General features: G+C 35.0%; 1 protein-coding gene across 5 annotated transcripts in view; it reads right to left on the bottom strand.

Annotated features, from left to right (window-relative positions):
* ANO3 (anoctamin 3) overlaps positions 1-19,389 on the bottom strand; it is a 304,038-nt gene extending 284,649 nt beyond the window's left edge. Inside the window, exons 1-2 of one of the 5 annotated variants that reach the window (XM_036029156.1) lie at positions 19,251-19,389; positions 3,694-3,804 (exon numbers count right to left, since the gene is read on the bottom strand). Coding sequence is in view for 2 of the 5 variants with exons in the window: in XM_036029154.1 (XP_035885047.1) it covers positions 3,694-3,859 (166 nt within the window). In the remaining 3 variants the exon portion in view is untranslated. Of the gene's footprint in view, positions 1-3,693; positions 4,555-7,198; positions 7,417-19,250 lie in introns of those variants that run through there. The other 4 variants (XM_036029155.1, XM_036029157.1, XM_036029154.1 and 1 more) reach the window with 4 other exon arrangements.
* Positions 19,390-19,823: the final 434 nt, after the last annotated feature.

Below are 19,823 nucleotides of genomic sequence, written 5' to 3'. Positions count from 1 at the left end.
ATATAACACATTATATGCTTACATATATAAAACATTTGAACACTGCATGATACTCAGAAACTGATATATATATGTGCGTATCATCAGTGCCACAGTGATGATGATAATGACCCTGACGATCATGTTGATAGATCGTGATCTATTTAGTCATGGCCTTAAAAGTTATTGAAAGCATGTTCCAGAACCTAGTCAAGATATTTATATTCTTATTACTGATTACTGATAAAATCCATTTTTGGAAGACAAAGAAGCATTTGCTCCCTGCATGACTGATTTAAAACTTAATTTCCAAGTGGTATTGAGGAGAAAAATGAATACTAAATTTAGAGGCAGAAAATAGATTAAGAGCTCCTCAATTATCCCTGTCTCTGACACCACCTCCTCACACACACACACACACACACACACACACTACATGTATGTGACTTTGTTCCAAAGTGTTCCTGTATTACTTTCCTGGTCTTTGGATTCTCCTTCTACTGAAAAAAAGATACATGAACTTTATCTCATTGACAACTTCTGAGAACTATTGAGATTTTGTAGGTATGAGTTATCTTCAAGGTATTGTATAAGAGAAAGTTATAAATACTGTTTTGCTGGCAATGAAATATATTTCTTCTTACACAGACATGCTAAATGTTCTATGGACTAACATTTATCTATTCTGTTTTATTTGTCCATACTAGAAAGATGTGCATATGCATGTTAAATAGCTACCACCACACCACTGAGACAGAAAGAACATAGCTCGATCACCTCATTTTCATTTTCATATAGATCCCAGCCCCTAGCCCTCAATCACAGATATTTAGCTAATCTATTTTGTATGCATTCATACAACCTTAACTCTATGGGAAATAGGGCAAAAAGATCTAGCATGCAGAAAAGATTGTAGAATATACAATGCTCCGTAACAATTTCAAATGAAGGACAAATTCCACAATGGCACTAACCTGCACAATGGAACTGTCAGGTAACAAATTGTGTGATAATTTCAACATAATATTTTTGTAGGTAAAATACATGTGTAACCTGATTTAAACAAATACTCCCTTTACATAAAAGTCATTAAAAGATAAATTATATTTGATCATTTAGCTAATCCTATGTATTACATGTGTATTATTCATAGGCACAAACAATTATGAAGGGGCAATTATCCTCACGAAATGTGACCTCATAGGAGAGGAGCTACAGGCATATGTATTTACAACAAAAATTAGAATGTGAGGCTTTGAATATACAGGGCAAACATTTTGTAGACATTTGAGTTAACCATAGGCATTCGGGAATAAAAAATTGTTTTATCTCAGTGAGATCTTAATCAATAGAAGCAAGGGAAATATTGGAAATTACTTTGAAGTAATCTGAACAATGATTGGGGGTATAACTCATTCCTGCAGGATATGTGTAGGTCACATGAGGATGCAAAATGTTTTGGAAAAAATAAAAACAGGTATAGATCATAGATCATCAGGTTTATAACCCAGGTCACACAGAGTTGTAGAAACTGCAAACCAAAGGCAGGAATGAGTTAGCCTTATGCTTGTGGAGGACTGTGTGCTTACTGAGGACTGTGTGGCCAACAGTGGGCAAGAGATGTAATGGAAACCTTGGAAGTAAGATCAGTTTGAATCCCATACAGTTGCATTCACTATGGGATTTGAAGGAGGCTAATCTTTCAGTCTCTTAGCCAGGAGGACATGAGTCAAAACATGAATAACCTTTATATTCAGGCACCCTGTTGACTGATGAGATGATAGAGGTGGACAAAGAGGTAGAGAAGACAAATGTTAAACTAATGTGCATACACATAAACACGAAATTTATATTGCAGTAAATGCTAAGGGATGTTAGAGATGATTTAGAGGTTTTTGACAAAAATAAGAATGTAAGAAGGAAGAGGCATTTCTAGGGAGTTTAGCTTATTTGCATTGAATCTGAGGCAGTGCCAGGATATTGAGGTAAAAGTGTCTTTCAGGCTCTGGTGAAGAATTTATACCTAAGCTGCAGATGTGCAGGTGAGCTACATAAAGACAGCTGTTGAGTCTGTTGAAATAGATGTTCAGAGACAGAGATAAATTGAAGAAAAAACAAGGTTAAAAGAACATAGGTATTTAAATCATGATGACATTGGCAAATGACATTTATAATACTTTGTTTATAAACCACTTTTTCCTGCCTAAATCTACTGCAATAAGCTATGCTCATTTATAAAGAGGTGACTTGTCCACTTTATTAAATTGTAGGTGCAAAAATAGTAATAATAACATGGAGATCTCTTTTCTTACTGATACAAAAGGGTGTGATATCTCCTGTTTATATAACTGCTGGTATTGTAAAATTAGTCATATAATACAAAAGAATCTATAAGTAACAAATCAGCTATTGATTGGGAGCCACATAAAACTTCATTTCAAATATTTAAAAGTAAATAAGTATGCTAAATTCTGTTAGAAGAATTCTCTGGTTGCAAAATGCAATTCATTTTTCTTATAAGTACTTTTCATTAGACAAAATTTAATGTCCAGTAACATCCAGAGCTACAAATTCTTTAACTTTCACTTTCACATCATACTGTCTTTTTGATGAGGAAAGATAAACAATTATATAATAACAAAGTTTTTCCTTTTGAATAGCATTTAACATATTAATTTTTGATTATATAAAATTCTCCTGAAGAGTATAATTAATTCATTGTTGGCTTATCATAGTTGTTCATTATCAACCAAACTCTCAGAACTTTCTGATAACTACAAACTACTAGTGTGTATCATTATTTACCCAACTTTGCTGAGCAAGAGTGAAAACTGCAATTCTGGATACATAACACTGTAGGTGTCAAAAGAGAAATTCTTCACATTGAAATCTATCAATACTGCCATCTGATACGGAATTTAAGTCATGTCATAAAATAACATAGCCAAAAGGAATATTCTCTTGTTTTGTTTTTGTGTTTTAGTTGTTCAAGTATAGTTTTCTGCCCTCCCCCCTCTCCCTACCACCCCAGTCCTCCCCACCACCCCAGTCCTCCCCACCTCCTTCCCTGTTTCTACCCACCTTGTTATTGTCCATGTGTCCTTTATACTTGTTCCTGTAAACCCTTCACCCTTTTCACCCATTATCCCCTCCCCTCTCCCCTCTGGTCACTGTCTGCCTGTTCTCAGTTTCAATGTCTTTGGTTATATTTTGCTTGCTTGTTTGTTTTGTTGATTAGGTTCCAATTAAAGGCGAGATCATATGGTATTTGTCTTTCACTGCCTGGCTTATGTTCTTAATAAGAAGTTAAAGAACATATTATATTCCATATAATCATGAAAAATAAAATATAATAGATAAATGGAAGATGACAAAACTTTTTTTCTGCAGTTTATAAATAAAATTCCTAATTTTACCAGTCATCCCAAACAAAACTCAGCCTTAAAAGGCTGGAGCATTCAAATAAACAAAATCTACTTCACTATGAATAGTTTTCTGAGTTCATTGAATTTCACTGCATTGGCAAAACCCTCTGTGCCTTCTGTAAAAATTGATTTATGTATTTTTTTGGGGAAAACAATTCAAAAAGTTAAAATTCACATCAGCTACAACACCACAAAGTGTCATCATGATTTATTTTTTACATATCTGACATTATGGAAGTACAGCTCTAAGTTTATATACTCAAAAATATCAATATAAAGTTTAGCTTACCAGTGGGGACAAAAGTGGAGTGCTGAAGTTCCAATTGACTAGAATCAGCAGAGAGTTCAGTCAAAGAGGTTAAAGTAAGATCTGAGTTGGAAGCGTGCTCATGTCTGAAGCCTTCAGAAGAAAGATAATCCAGTTCAAACTTCACTGTTGACATTGCAAAATTCATGGAAAGCTATGGAAAGCAAAGTTTACACTACTGAAGTTTTAGAAATCATAGGAGGGAGAAAAATCACTGTATTGGAATCAGTAATAACTCTAGGCTCTCCAGTAATTATTTTCACTTGGAAATCCAAAAGACAAAAGATCCAGAGCTGGTTCTCTAAGAAGTTTTCCACATCATGCTTTTCCTAAGCAACTGACTTCGGTAGGATGGATGAATTTTAGAGTTGTTTTTCTTGAAGATATCTTGCTGCCTTTAAGTGATAGCAGCACTATCCCCATCTCTGGGAGGCTACAGTGAAATGTAACATGGGCTAAGTGAAGACATAGGGAAGGCTGCAGAGAGATGCTTTTAGAAATGTGGTATTAGAAGTTCACATTCACATTCTTGTGTACAAAAGATCAGCTGGGAGGGGCTAATGACTGTCAGAGAATGCAACTTTATTCCACTGGGCAGCTCATCAGAGGAATGTTTTAATTTGAAAGAAAATTAATCCTAAATTATATTTCCTGGGTCATGACTGTAAGCCTGTGTCCCTGATATTTATTAAAAGATGACTATGATTATGGAGATTAAAAGACTTCCTCCCAATAAATGCAATGCTTGTAAAATACTAAAAAAGAGTGAATTAAACTAAAAAGCTTTTGTTTAGCAAACGAAACAACCAACAAAATGCAAAAGTAACTTATGGGATGGGGAAAATATTTGCAAGTCTTATATCTGATAAAGAGTTAACATGAAAAATACATGAAACACATTACTAATTCAATAACAAATAATCAGATTTTTTAAAAAATTGGTCAAACAACATGTATGTCTCCAAAGAAGACATACTAATGGCAAACAGGTACATGAAAATCTCAATGTCACTAATCAACAGGGAAATGCAAATTAAAACCATAAAGAGATATCACCTCACACCAGTCAGAAAGGCAGTCATCAAAAAATCGACAAATAAATGCTGTTGATGACGTGGAGAAAAGAGAACACTTGTGCACTGTTAATGGGGCTGTAAACTGGTGCAGCCACTGTGGAAAATGGTATGAAAATGCCTCAAAATATTAAAAATAAAGTGGCCAAGCAACCCAGCAATTCTACTTCCGGGTATCTATGTGAAGAAAACAAAACACTAATCTGAAAAAGTATGCACATTTCTATGTTTACTGCAGCATGACTTACAATAACCAAGATGTAGAAGCAATGTGGATGTCTATAAATAGATGAATGGGTAAAGAAGACAAAAAAGATATAGTAGAACATTACTCAGCAATAAGAAAGGATGGAATCTAGCCATTTGTGACAACATGATGAACCTGAAGGATACTATTCTAAGTGAAATAACTCAAGCAAAGACAAATACCATAAAATTTCACTTACATGTGGAATCTAAAAATAACCACAAAAGAATAAATAGAACAAAACAGAAACAGACCCATAGATATAGAGAACAAGTTGATGTTTGCCAAAGGAAGGGTTAGGGTGGGGGGTGGGTAAAGACATAAAAAGAAAAGATATAACATGTGTTGACAAGGACATGGAGAAAATGGACACTAGTGCACCGTTGATGGAAATGTAAATTAGTATGGCCGCTAGGGAAAACAGTGTGAAGGTTCCTCCAAGACTTCAAAACAGAACTACCATATGATCTAGCAGTCCTTCTTAGGGTACATATCCAAATGAAATGAAATCATTATCTGGAAAATATAATTTCACCCCCATGTTCACTGCAGCACTATTCACAATAGGCAAGACCTGGAAGCTACCTATGTGTCAGTCAGTGGATGAATGGTAAAATAAATGTGATACAGAAGGGTATATTATTCAGCCATAAAAGTGAAAATCATACCATTTGAAACAACATGGAAGAAACTGGGGCACTTTGTTAAGGGAAATAAGTTGGACAGCTGAAGACAAATACTGCATGATCTCACTTGCATGCAGAATCTAGAGGAGCCATACTCATGGAAACAGAGAGTAGATTGGTGCATCCAGGAGCCGGGGGATGGGGGAATGAAAGCCATTTGTCAAATGGTACAAACTTTCAGTTATAAGAAGGATAAGTTCTGGGAATATAATATACCATGACCATAGTTAGTGACCCTCTGTGGTATACTTGACCGTTGACAGTTGAAAGCACTTTATTCCCTCCCACCCCACTGTGTTTACTGAGATATAATTGACACATGACATTATATAAGATGGAGGTGTTACCCAAACTTACTGTACACTTCAAGTCTTTAGTGAAGTGTTTTCCATGAAATCTCAGCTAATAGTTATATTTAGAACAATTTTCTATAAATCTTAGGCAATAAAAACATCCAAGTTTTACTCATGTCATCTTTTTAATACCCAGAACATGTCTTCCATTTTTTTTTTTATTCTCAGAGTGCAAACAGAAGATGGCAGGAAATGCCACACAAAAATTTCCTTCCTTGTGGGTGATCTAGCTGCAAATATTTTTTCTCTCAATCCAAATCAGTTTATCTCTGTTTCTATAGAAACCACTCACTTGCCTGTAGTTAAGTGAATTCAGGTCTCTGGTCCTTCATTCGTTTCAAAACATAAGCTGCATTTGTAAACCTTTTTCCTCAGGCATGCCTAACTTAGGTATAATCTGTTTTGGTTCTCTTAATTTGCTAATCTAACTTTATTTTCTTCTGAAAACAGCTAAACGTAGTGTGAATGATACAATTTTAAGTATGTCATAAAAATACATTTTTGAACAAGTATAAGAAGCTTGCTTTTTACAGTTTGCAGTAGATTCACAAGTCCACAAATGAACATGTTAGGAATGTAAGTCAGACAATATATTTTCATTGTCTCAGATGCTTTGCTCTCCCAAACATTATATAAACCCATTCACTACACATGTATTTATTATTTTTCTCATTTTAGAATGACTCTGAGCTGGATGTTTATCTTTTATCCTGAAAAAAATTTAAAATCTAAGAATAGCAAAACAGTGAATTATCAGAGAATTTGAGGAAATTCTGGAATATATGGTGGGAGTGAGCTCTGAACGCATTGAATAATGGGCAATTCCATGAAGGCAAGGAGGAAGCTGCCCAGAAGTAAGCAAAGATGTTTACTCTGGACAACCACGAATAAGCCATCACCCCTCCCTAGTTCAGAACAAGAGAAATTAAAGGTGAGTCAGGTTATGTTGCTCTGTCCCTAAGCATCATTTGATTCCAGACTCACACTAGGAAAACAAGAGGTCAGTGCATAATCATTTCTTTGGATATCAGGGCAAGATAAAGAAGGGGACATTCCCCAGCTAACTGCAGAAATCCCCAAGAAATTGTGGAAAATCAGTCTTCTCAGTCGTGAAATTTTACCACATACCCTGACTCCCCAAAATCTCCTTCCCAAATTTCCATTAACAGTGACACAACGTTCCTTATTGCTGTGGTAGAAGCATAAGCAAAGCCAGTGAGTAAGTAAGGAATTTGGCTATTTTAACAAAATCCTAGTACAGGAATAGCAATTGGTACATACAGATTATGCATTGAGTACAACAAAGGTCACTTCTTGTCAACCCAAATTATCTCTGCCTCGAAGAATAAGAACAAATGTTTGCAGAAAAATAACAATTTAAATAAGCAAATTGAGCAATTAAATAAAATAAACCAGGGTATTAACATATATGCATAAAACAAAAGACAGTTTTACTCTACTTTCAAAGAGATTTGAGAAACTATTATATGCATATGATAAAAATAAGCTGCTAGGAAAAGGGGACAGAGTGAAAAAAAACATTGCTTAAAACAAGTAAAAGTCACACTTAAAAGTCAACTCAGTATAAGCACTGGATGACAGGTCCATCACAGCTAAAAAGCACATTTGCTTGATTAGAAAATTAACATGAAGAATTATTTTAAATATAGAGCAAAAAATTAAAAACTGGAAATTATGACAGACAGGATACAGAATACAATATGTATAAAACAGAAATTCAAACAAATGAATGGAACTTATGATGAAAATATAAGAAAGGAAAACAAATAGTACGGATTCCTCAAATTCAAAGGACTGTATTAATGTCAGACAAAGGTACTGATAGTGAAAGAAGGCACCTACCTTGACACCAGGTATACCTTGAAGTAATGTGAATCCCGTGGTTAAAGACAACCACAGCCAATTCACAATAATTTTGTTCATCCAAAAATATGCTAGTAAAATATGTGTTTAATTAAAGGGAAACAATAAAAAGTGATAAATAAAATGGCAGCAATAAGGAAAATATCAATGTCTAACAAATTTCAAAATAAAGTTGAGAGTGATGGGAAAGTTGTATTTAAATTTGAATGGAGGGCTTCTTATCTTCAACATAAAGTGATAGAAGAATATAAAGTGAAATGTATAGGTATCTGATTAAAAGAGACCACATCTCCATAATCCAAAACACAGCGATATTAAACATAATAAACAAGAAAGACTCAAAAGTAGGTAACACAAGCATTATTTCTGGAAACATTATTTGAGGAAATACTCCAGTCAAAGAGGGAGTAACAAATAAACAGAAGAATCAGAATTAGAGACTTAGAAGAGAAAGTTAATTATAGCAAATGGCGAACAAAAATACTCTAGTAAAATATGTATTTAATTAAAGGGAAACAATAAAAATGATAAATAAAATGGCAGCAATAAGTAAAATATCAATGAAAGGGGCTTAAATAGTCATATTTAACAGGTACTCATGATTTTTCTACTCCTACTTTCTTTCCTCTTCTCTCCAACCCCAACATATTTCAAATAACTTTCTAAATTTCAGGAGAAAATGTTGTATATGTAGAAAAAGAAAAGTCATATAGAACCAAAAATGTCATAGTAATTAAGGAAATATATGAGGTTATTAAAACCGGTTTGACTCCAAGATCAGTTTTGATTAAGGGATAATACAATGATAGCAATTATCTACCTGGAAATTTTCCAATAACTACATTTATTTTTATTCTTTCCTTTCTGCACTGGTTAGTAAATCAAGTATTGCATTTATTGAAATGGTAATAGTGAATATACTTATTTCATGCCTCATCTCTGGAAAATTTTCAACATTTAGCTAAGTATATAGTTTATTATACTTTTTGATTCTTTTTATTAGATTAAGGTCATTCCTAATTTGATAAAGATTTATTTTTATAAATAAATGTGAGTTGACTTTATAATTTCTACTGAGATGACTAATACCTTTTCCTTTTTAATGTGATAAATTAAAACTAATTTTTAATTCTATATTAAAGTTGAACTTGGCCTTGTATAATGATTTTTTATATATCAATTGGATTCAGAGGCTAATATTGCATTTTTATTTATGCGATAGACCAGCATATAATTTTCTTTCTAGTAGTTCTAGTAAGACATAGTGTTGAAACTGATGCTGTATTCATATAAAATATTTAAAGACTATTATTTTTCTAATCTCTGCATATTTTAAAAGGTTGGTATATTTAATTGGTATTATTTAAAAGATTGGTATCTTAAATGTTTAATAAAATTTACTTGGAAAGCCATCTGGATTTACAAGTTTTCTTAGTGTTAAAATTCTTAATTACTGGTTTACTCTCCTTACTAGATACAGAGCTTCACTCCTCCTAATACCCTGAGTCAGATGTGGAATGCTGTCTTTTCAAGGTATTTTTTCTTTCTAGCTACTTAATATTTTTTGGCATAGTGCTGCTCATAATATCCTTTCAATATATTTTTAATGTATGGAGGACCTAAATTTATGTCCATTTTTCATTCTTGTTATAGGTGGCTTATGCCTCTTTCTTTTGATTTGAGCAGTCCTGCTCAGGATATTATCAATTATATTAAACTTTTCAAATTATCAATGCAATGGTTCCCCTTTATCCTCTGGGGATACATTCTAAGACTTAAGTGGATATCAGAAACTAAGAATAGTATCAAATCTTACATATACTGTTTTTCCCTATAAATACCTATGATAAAGTTTAATTTATAAATTAATCACAGTAAGAGATTAACAACAATAACTAATAATAAAATAGAATGAATATAATGACATACTGGAAAAAAGTTATGTGAATGTGGTATCTCTCTCAGAGCATCTTACTGTACTGTACTGACCCTTCTTGTGGTGATGTGTGATGACACAATGCCTATATGATGAGATGAAATGAGGTGAATGACATTGGCCTTGTGACATAGTGTTAGGATACTTTAAGGGTTACTTGAATGCAAGCATAGCAATAACTCCACAGTCAGCCTGTGAACAAACAGGGCTACTAAGTGAACGACAGATGGGTAGCATGTACAACAGAAAGATGCTGGCCAGAATGGTCCACATGCTGGGACTGGGTGTGAGATTTCATAATACTACTCAAAATGGTGTGCCTTTAAAAATTCATGACTAGTTTATTTCTGGAATTTTCCATTTAATATTTTCTGACTTCATTTGACCAGGAGTAACTGAAACTGTGGAAAATGAAACCATGGATAAGAGGGGACTACTGTAGTAAGTAAACTCTCTTGATTTTTCTCTTTTCTTTAATACTTGTATATCTACTTTTATTTTGATATTATAGTTCTGATTCTTCTAAGGAGAATGACATTTTAAACATTCTCATTGACAATCTTACTGCTTCAGTTGTAGTAATTCAACTTACATTTAATTCATTAATTCCTCAAAGAACTAAAAATGGAACTATGATATGGTCCAACAATCCCACTTCTGGTTATATACCTAGATGAAATTAAAGTCACTATTTAAAGAGAGATTTTCAACCCCATGTTCATTGCAGCATTTTGCACAATAGCTAATACATGGAAGCTACTTAAGTGTCAATCAGCCTCACTTTGCAGACAGATGAAATAACATTGTCTTATTCTTATTTCCCCATAATCCACTTGTACATACTTTGATCTCTGCTTAGTGATTACCATAATAAAGCATACTTACTTGAGTTTAATAAATTTGTATTTTGTCTTTTATTAAACAATGTCAGCCCAATAAATTTAACAAAAAAGTAAAATAAATAAATAAATGGGTACTTTATCACTTCTTGAAAAATGCTTAAGCCTTTGAACCCTTTTATTTACCTCCCTTTGTCTCTTCCCTTTTGGGATATAACTCTAATTTTGTATATATATATTTCTTACAAGAAAATATGATCATGATTTCACTTAGATTTTAATAAAATACTTACTCTGTCCTTGGCTTTTTATTTCTTTTTGAAATTTCATAATTTTTTGATGACTTCTCTGAGAAATTCTACTTATTGAGTAAAATCATACATTTAACCTCAGTTTTCCCATTGGCACTGCTTATTAGACTTATTCATGAAGTGTTCATTCATTTTCCATGGCCAGAACTCAGATTTATGGAAATAGAAGTTGTTGAAGTAAAGTTGGCAGAGCGGTATGTTTCAACAGTCATCTATCAATCTCAGTAATGAGTCATATTTGGGAATCAGTGGATTAGATACTTCCCAAGAACCCTGCAGTTATTTAAGATGCTGTGATATATGATTATACAGATTTTATATTGGGGATCTCCAAAAAAAATCCTTAAAATTTAAAGGCAATTTAGAAGTTATATATTCCAAACTCTTCATCTAGTTCCATAGAAGAAGTTCAGTGAAATTAGCTTATTTGCTCTAACTTCCAAAATGAGTTATGAAGAATAAAACCAAGGCAAATTCCAGCTTGAATTCTGAGGCTTTTAATATCTTTACAGCTAGAAAAAGATTGTCAGTGAGGATTAAAATACTCTTTTAAAAACATTTTATTTATTTATTTATAGAGAGAAGAGAAGGAAGGGAGAAAGAGAGGAAGAGAAACATTGATGTGAGAAAGAAACATTGACTGGTTGCCTCTTATATGCTTCCCAACCTGGAAATGAACCCACAACCCAGGCCTGTGACCCCACTGGGAATTGAACTCATGGGATGACACCCAACCAACTGAACCATGTCAGGGAAGGCAAATATTTCTTTTACTTGGTGTCCAATTTTAACTTTATTGAATGCTATTTTATGTTACTATGGCTTTTGATCCTATATCTACTGATTAATTATTTTTACCTATTTCCCTGATATCATTTTATATACTACTTTACATATAACAGGTTCACAAATTGTACTGAAGTCACTCAGAACTCTATAATCAATCAAACTGATTACATATTGAATAAATATATTGTCATCCAATGGCAATAAATACTGGGAGAGGAGAGTGTTTATATCTCATTATATTTACCATTCACATGGGTAATGCATATTTCTAAGCTCTGGATATTTGCTTCCTCATTTTCTAAATGAGCTGCTGAAAATCACTTATGGGAATCAATCTCACACACCAATGTATTTTTAAAAACTCTATGTAGAGTGAAAAAGTTCAATTTAGCACAAGTTTTATTAGAAATAATGGAAAGTTATTTGAATGCATTAGCTGCACATTCCATTTCTTACGAACTATAGCCACAAAAATTCATTTTCTCAGACCACCTCTACGCTTATCACATCACATGACTGGTATTTTAAGCCAAAGATTCATTCTAATACTGAAAAGAGGATTATATGTGTGTTCCTAAAATACGAATTTAGAGACAAGCAATCAAACACATAAGAAAGTACAAGGATAATATCATGATTATATTTCCAAAAATATTAAGCCTTCATAATATAAATTTATAAAACCAAAGAAAAAGGATACATTTACTTTTCTTGAAATAGAGTAGAGATAACTTTGGCCACTTAAGGAATAGACTCTCAACTCTGTTATAAAAAGCCTTACAATTGACTTGGTCCTGGGGCTCGTAGGGTTAAGGATAAATGTGCTCTTAAAGTTTCCAGCTCCAAGAAATTACACATTATTTTTTAATGAAGATCTTAAATTGCATATCTCAGTAGACTTACTAAGAGAGAGAAAAGTATATTAGAAGAAAACAATCAGAGCTTTGATTGTAAGACTATGGAGATACACCCTTGCAAAACCACAGACTTAATTTAATAGATAGTTTATACTATAACATATTGTCATGCTATGAAATGATGGCTTTCAGTACAGATAAAATCTTCATTTTCCTGACTTTTTATTTAAAGTAATTAGAAAGGCAGCAGAGCAATGGGAAAAGTTGGAACTCTATAATCATGGATCTTGATTCAATCCTATCTCAAATACTAAGTACTTATGTTCATCTGTTAAAGTTGACATATTTGAATCTGCTTCCCCATGTGAAAGTGAAATAATGGCCCTGGCTTGTGTAGCTCAGTGGATTGAGCACGGGCTGGGAACCAAAGTGTCCCAGGTTCGATTCCCAGCCAGGGCACATGCCTGGGTTGCAGGCCATAACCCCCAGCAACCGCACATTGATGTTTCTCTCTCTCTCTTTCTCTCTCTCTCTCTCTCTGTCTCCCTCCCTTCCCTCTCTAAAAATAAGTAAATAAAATATTTAAAAAAAAGAAAGTGAAATAATGATAATACAAGCCTAGAAGAATTGTTTTAAGAATAAATGAAATACTATATTCAAAGCTGCTAGCATAACATTTGGTTCATGATGGCCTACTCATTCAACACATGTATTAAGTATTTTCATTACACCAATCACTGGTTTAGACTCTGTTTATCAAAATACTTGGAAAGATAGACTAAAGCCAATAAACCTATAAAGGTAACACACATTAGGGTAGTCAAGGAAGTGCTCTTGGGAGGTGTCTGTATGGGAAGTAAAAGGAAAGAAGGGGCATGCTTTGTGGATATATGCAGCAGGAACCTTCCAGGCAAAGGGAAAGTGTCCATGAATAGGGTGTGTGCTGCACTGTTTGAGCACAGTAGGTTCAAAGAGGTACTAATATGTTCCTAGAAGGTGAACTAGGATATAATATAATAAATAGGATATAATAAACTCTATGGCTAAAAACAAGGATATTGGGGTCTGACTGTGTCATATGTCTACATTTAGCAAGTCACTTAGCCCTCTGAGTTTAGGTTTCCTCATCAGTAAAGAGGCAACAACTGTCCTCTAGGGTTGTTCTCAAAACTAAATGTGTTAATAAATATTAAGGTGCTAGTGTTGGGAACCACCCTGCCTGATTTCAGAAGCTGTAACCCCCCCAAGGTTAAGGCTGAGTGGGAGACCTTCGGACCATAAGCCACTAAGGAGACAAAGCTTATCTTCCTGGCAGGAGCACCGCTTCTGCTCCTTTTACTTCATCCATAACTGGCCCCCAATGCTTGGTCGGTTAGCCAATGATGGGTAAGATTCCCCAAGGAGGGAAAGATCTAAGACCGGCACGATCACGTGGGAGGCCTCCAAAGAAGGACTTCAAGGGCTACAGCAAAAGTGGGTAATGGACCCTTGCCCCTTCACTTTGACAAAGCCTGAGGCCACATTCTGCGAGAAGTCTCCTAATCTCTTGGCTGCCTTACTTCCCCTGCCTGACTTAAGCCTGAAACAATGACAGAGGATGGTGCAGCCCTGTGCTGGAAAGGGCAGGCTCCCTGGGTGATCAGGCCTAAGAAAGAATACATAAACTCCTGTGAAACCTACTTTGCTAAAAATGTTCTTAATTAAATGATAAGGCTCTGAGCGGGAAATCTGTGTGTTTCCCAAAGATTTATAGCCCTTTAGCTAATAGACCCTGACTCAGAATAGGCCCTCAGAGTTCTTTGTGTGTTATCTATTGTTTGATCCTTACTACCTGACAATGACTAATGAGCTTTACCTGTATTCCTGTGTAAAATGAACCCAATAGAAGCCCATTGAGGAAAAGGCTTTGGTCCTTCTCCTTTGAGAGATCGGCTATCTTTCCTCCCCAAGCAGATCATGTCTTGGTAGACTTATTCTCATCTGTGGTGGCCAGGGGGGCCCTGAGGGTGGAGCCCCCCAACATACTAGTATATATTAAATAGCAAAGAACAATTTTTAAATTATCAAAGGGTTTCATGCTCCTCTTATTAAAAACTCAACCTCCATTTTTCCAAGAATGCATTCCAATCAGAATTCTTGGATTTGGTATCACAATTTATATTTAAGTCCTGTAACCATTTTGAGTTTATTCTGATGTATGGTTGAAATTGGTGGTCTAGTTTGATTTATTTGAATGTACCAGCCTAGTTCTTCCAACACCATTTATTGAAGAGACTGTTTTTACTCCATTGTATGCTTTTGCCCCCTTTGTTGAATATTAATAGACCATAGAGACATGGGTTTATTTCTGCTTTCTTTATTCTGTTCCATTGATTTATGTGGCCATTCTCATGTAGTATCAGACTCTTTCGATTATAGTGGCCTTGCAGTATAGTTTCATATCAGGTATTATGATCCTTCCAACTTTGTTCTTCTTTCTCAAAATTGCTAAGGCTGTTCAGGGTCTTTTATGGTTCCATATAAATTTTTGGAATATTTTTTAGATTAGTGAAATATGCCATTAGTATTTTAATGGGAATTGCATTGAATCTATAGATTGTTTGACATAGTATCATAACATGATAGCGTACATAAAAAACCCTATAGTCTCCGCCAAAAAACTACTCAACCTAATAAGTGAATTTGGCAAAATAGCAGGATACAAAGTCAATGTTCATAAATTGATGGTATTTTTGTACACCAACAACTAACCATCAATAAGAGAAACTAAGAGAAAAAAAATCCCATTTACTATGCCAACAAGAAAAATAAAGTACCTAGGAATAAATTTAACTAAGGAGGTAAAAGACCTGCACTTGGAAATCTATAGAACACTGAAGAAAGAAAGTAAGGAAGATACAAGTAAATGGAAACATAAATCGTGTGCATGGATAGGAAGAATTAACATCATTAAAATGTCCACACTACCCAAAGTATCTATAGATTCAACACAACTCCTGTCTAGAATCTAGATTTCTAAATTCTATAGAAATCTAGATCTATATTTCACAGATCTAGAACAAATATTCTAAAAATTTATATGAAACCAAAAAAGACCCAGAATTGACTCAGCAATCTTGAGAAAGATCAAAGTAGGATGGATAACAATACCTGACCTCAAACAAGGCTAATGTAATCAAAACAGTCTGGTATTGGCATATGAATATATATATATATCAATGGAACAAAATAGAGAACCCAAAAATAAACTCTAGTCTCTAATCTCCAAAATATTTAAAGAACACATATGACTCAATACCAGGAAGACAAACAACACAATTGAAAAATGGGCAAAGGACCAGAATAAATACTTCTCCAAGGAGGACAAACAGATGGCCCAGAGACATATGAAAAGATGCTCAACATCACTAGCCATCAGAGTGATACAAATTAAAACCACAATGAGATATCACGTCATACATGTCAGAATGGCTATCATTAATAAAACAACAAATAACCAATCAATAAAAAAAGTTCTGGAAAGGATGTGGAGAAGGGGGAACTGTAGTGCACTGTGGGAATGCAGACTGGTGCAGCCACTGTGGGAAACAGTATGGAATTTCATCAAAAAATTAAAAATGGAATGGCCTTATGAACCACTGTGATTCCACTGCTGGGAATATACCCTAAGAATCTTGAAACACCAATTCAAAAGAACTTATGCACACTTACGTTCATAGTAGCACTGTTTACAATATCTAAATGTTGGAAATAGCTCAAGTGCCCATCAGTAGATAGGTGGATTAATGAACTGGTACATTTACACAATGGAATGCTCTGTAGCAGAAAGGAAAAAGGAAGTCCTAAGTTTTGTGATAGCATGGACGGAACTAGGGAATATAATTTTAAGTGAATAAGCCAGTTGGCAGAAGACAAATACCATTAGATCTCACTTAAAACTGTAATCTAATAACAAAATAAGCTAATGAGAATATAGAACCAGAGACATGGAAACATGGGACAGATTGTAGCTTAAGGAGGGAGTGTAGAATGGTTGAAGGAAGGGGAAGGGATTAGTCAAAGAACTTATATGAATGAATGACTCATGGACATGGACAATGGAGAGGGGATTGACTGTGGGTGAGAGAAGTGAGTTGGTTGGAGGGGGCAAAAGGAAAAAAAATGGGCCAACTGTAATAAAGCAAACAAAAAATATAAATAAGTAAATAAATAAATTCTTGGAATTGATTTTTTGAAATATAGTTTATTCATGTGAATTTTATGGGTACTTTCTGTTCCAAAAATATGCTTTTCTCTTCACATGTTTTATTTTTAGGTTTCTTTTGGATAGAGTTAGGATTTTGTTTCTTTCCAAAGTTTAGAAATCTTACTTAAGAGCTTTGTTATCTCTTGGACATCAGTGAGCTACACAAATATTTTGAAGACTGATGAATCATAAAATTCAAAGAAGAATCTAAAATTCAAGAACAAATAGTTTTGATGGTTTTTTTTTTTTTTTTGGAAAACTGTGAGTTTGGTTAAATGTTGTTATCTACTTTAAATATGACTAGAATTTGGCATTCACATAAAATGCAAATCTCATCGCCTATATTAATGTCTTTTGTATTTAGACTACATATTTTCTTCTTGTTTTCCCATGCATTTTGCTATCTTATCTTGTCACAACACAGTGAAGGGCATATTAGTTACCCCATGTTGAAGATACAGAAAATGAGATTTATACAGAGTAATTTAAGATAACTGTGAAATTAAATATTAGAGGTAGAATTCAATCTTGGGCATCTTAAATCCAACATTTAATCATTATTGCTGTGATCTGAATATTTGTATCCCCTCCAAAAGTATTCATGTCAAAATCCTAATCCACATAGTTGATGGTATTAGAAGGTGTGGCATTTGAGAGGTGCTTAAATCACGAAGATAGGTCTTTCACAAATGGGTTTAGTGCCTTATAAAAGAGGCTCCGGGAAGATCTCTATTGCTTCCACCATATGAGGACATGAGGAGAAGTCTGGAATCAAGAAGAGGGACCCCACCTAACCATGTTGGCTTCTTGATCTTGAGCTTGTAGCCACCAGAAAGGTGAGAAAAAAATGTCTTATGTTTATATGTCACCAGGTTTGTGGTATTATGTTTGTGTTGTAGCCGATCAAATCCAAGCAGATCCACTCTCATTTCCAGGAGATGGAAGAAAATGCACAGAGCCATGGGGATGCTTGACATACCTTAATTCATGGGTGGACAAACCATACATGCTGCAAGCTGTGTGCCTTTCTAGTGAGAAACTTCTACTTGTTTTAAGTACTAGCAGGGAACAAAGCTGGAAAAAATGCCAGAACATTACATAATATAACACAATTCTGCACATGCGAGCCCATTTCATGTTATGGGAACAGTTTATCAGACACAGTCTCAAGGCCATGAGAACACTACTTATCAGGGCCCTTCACGACTATGGGAACACTGCCTTCCTTAGTTACCCAGACCCGAGGGTAAGGAAGCCAGACTGCCTCCACTTACCCTACAGTGTTACATCTGTCTGGTCAAACTAAGAAAACTAATCAAAAACACCTTCCACTTTCTATTCTGCATGCACCTAATCTATCATAGAGCCCCTAGCAGTAGCTTTGGCTCATAGTACTTATTGTATTTAATAGTCATATAATACACAAGTGGGTTTGTTTTATAGCTCTTTGGGTACAGTATTATCTCTCCCAACTTGATTAAAAACTCCTTGATAGAAATGTGCAGTATATATATATTTGCAGTCTATAAAATAGGTCTGAAAATATACTGAAAATACACAAGTTACTTGGAAAATCTTTTACAAACAAATCAAAATATCTGTACTTGAAAAGATACAGGACTTAGAACTACACAGATTTATGATGGAATCTCCTTTGACGTTTCCTAATCTCTGAGCCTGGGTAGTGGTTCTGAGCCCCTAATTTCTTCATCTATTAAAGTAGACTAATAATCTCTTTCTACCACGGTCATTATACAGATTGCATGTGTAGGACAGTAAAAAATATTTTTCCCTCTAACATTGAGTTTTTAGTTGAGACTAAAGGTTAACAAGAGAAAAATGAACACATTTATTAACATGTAAACCTCATGAATTCATGGGAGGTAACCAGGGAAAATGAGTAACTCCTTATGGTGGCTTAGAATTCAGGCTTAAATACAATCTTAATAGGGAAAGGGCAGAGGATGTAGGCTTTCAGGGGAGTGTATGAAGTTTGCCTGAGTGTGGTATTGTTAAAGAAACAATCCCCCATGCCCCAGGGTCTTTTGTACTATGGTTCTTCTTTGCTTGCCACAGGTAGGAATTGTGGCTCTCAGTGCCAGAGCTTGGTAAAAAGGGAAGGAGCTTTTTAATTAAAAGTTATACAGGTTTAGAAAAATGGTGGAATTCTACCGCTAAACCTCATTCTGTTTAGAAACAAAGATACACGCACAAACATACAGTCCTGCCCTCCTCCTTTGCCCAGTAGGGCCAGTCTCAGAGCATGCCAGTCAGAAGTACTATTTTTCAGAAGAAAAAAACAGAAGTCTGCAACTCACTTCTCCTGGTTCCTTGCAGTAATCCGCGTTCCCCTGGGCAGGTCTCCAGCAGTCCCCAGCACCATCAACTGTGTCTCTGAAATCTCCAGTTCTTAATCCAAAATCACACAGCACTTCCTCATGGCCTGCCAGTGAGAGTCTTTTCACCCCTTTTCTGCCTGCATTGTCCCTGTCCCACATGGAGGCCCATCTTTTTCTTTAAATCCCAGCCTGGAACCTCCTCCATAACCCCATTTCTGACTTCTCCTACAACTGGGTACACCTGCCAGCATTCCCAAATTATCTGCCTTTCTTGGCTACTACACATAGTTAGTCTGGGCAGGCATGGCCCCATGGCGGGGAGAGAACCATCTCCAAGCTCTCACACAGGCACTGTGACAATGGGGAGCTGCCTCCCAGCTGCATCAAGCAGGGGTCAAAGTCAGGCCCATCTCCCTGTCTCTGTGCAGGCTATGAAGTTAGCCTGCCGCTACTGATATGCAAAAATAACTCCTAATCCCTGTGCTGCTGCTTTTCCCAGCCTTCCAGCTAGGCTTGTGGGGGGCCCTAGGGCCTCTCAGCCTATACCCCATT

This window comes from Phyllostomus discolor, chromosome 6 (genome assembly GCF_004126475.2).
Source record: "Phyllostomus discolor isolate MPI-MPIP mPhyDis1 chromosome 6, mPhyDis1.pri.v3, whole genome shotgun sequence".
NCBI lineage: Eukaryota > Metazoa > Chordata > Mammalia > Chiroptera > Phyllostomidae > Phyllostomus > Phyllostomus discolor.
Note: the sequence above shows the minus strand (reverse complement) of the source record. Positions and strands in the feature narration are given on the sequence as shown.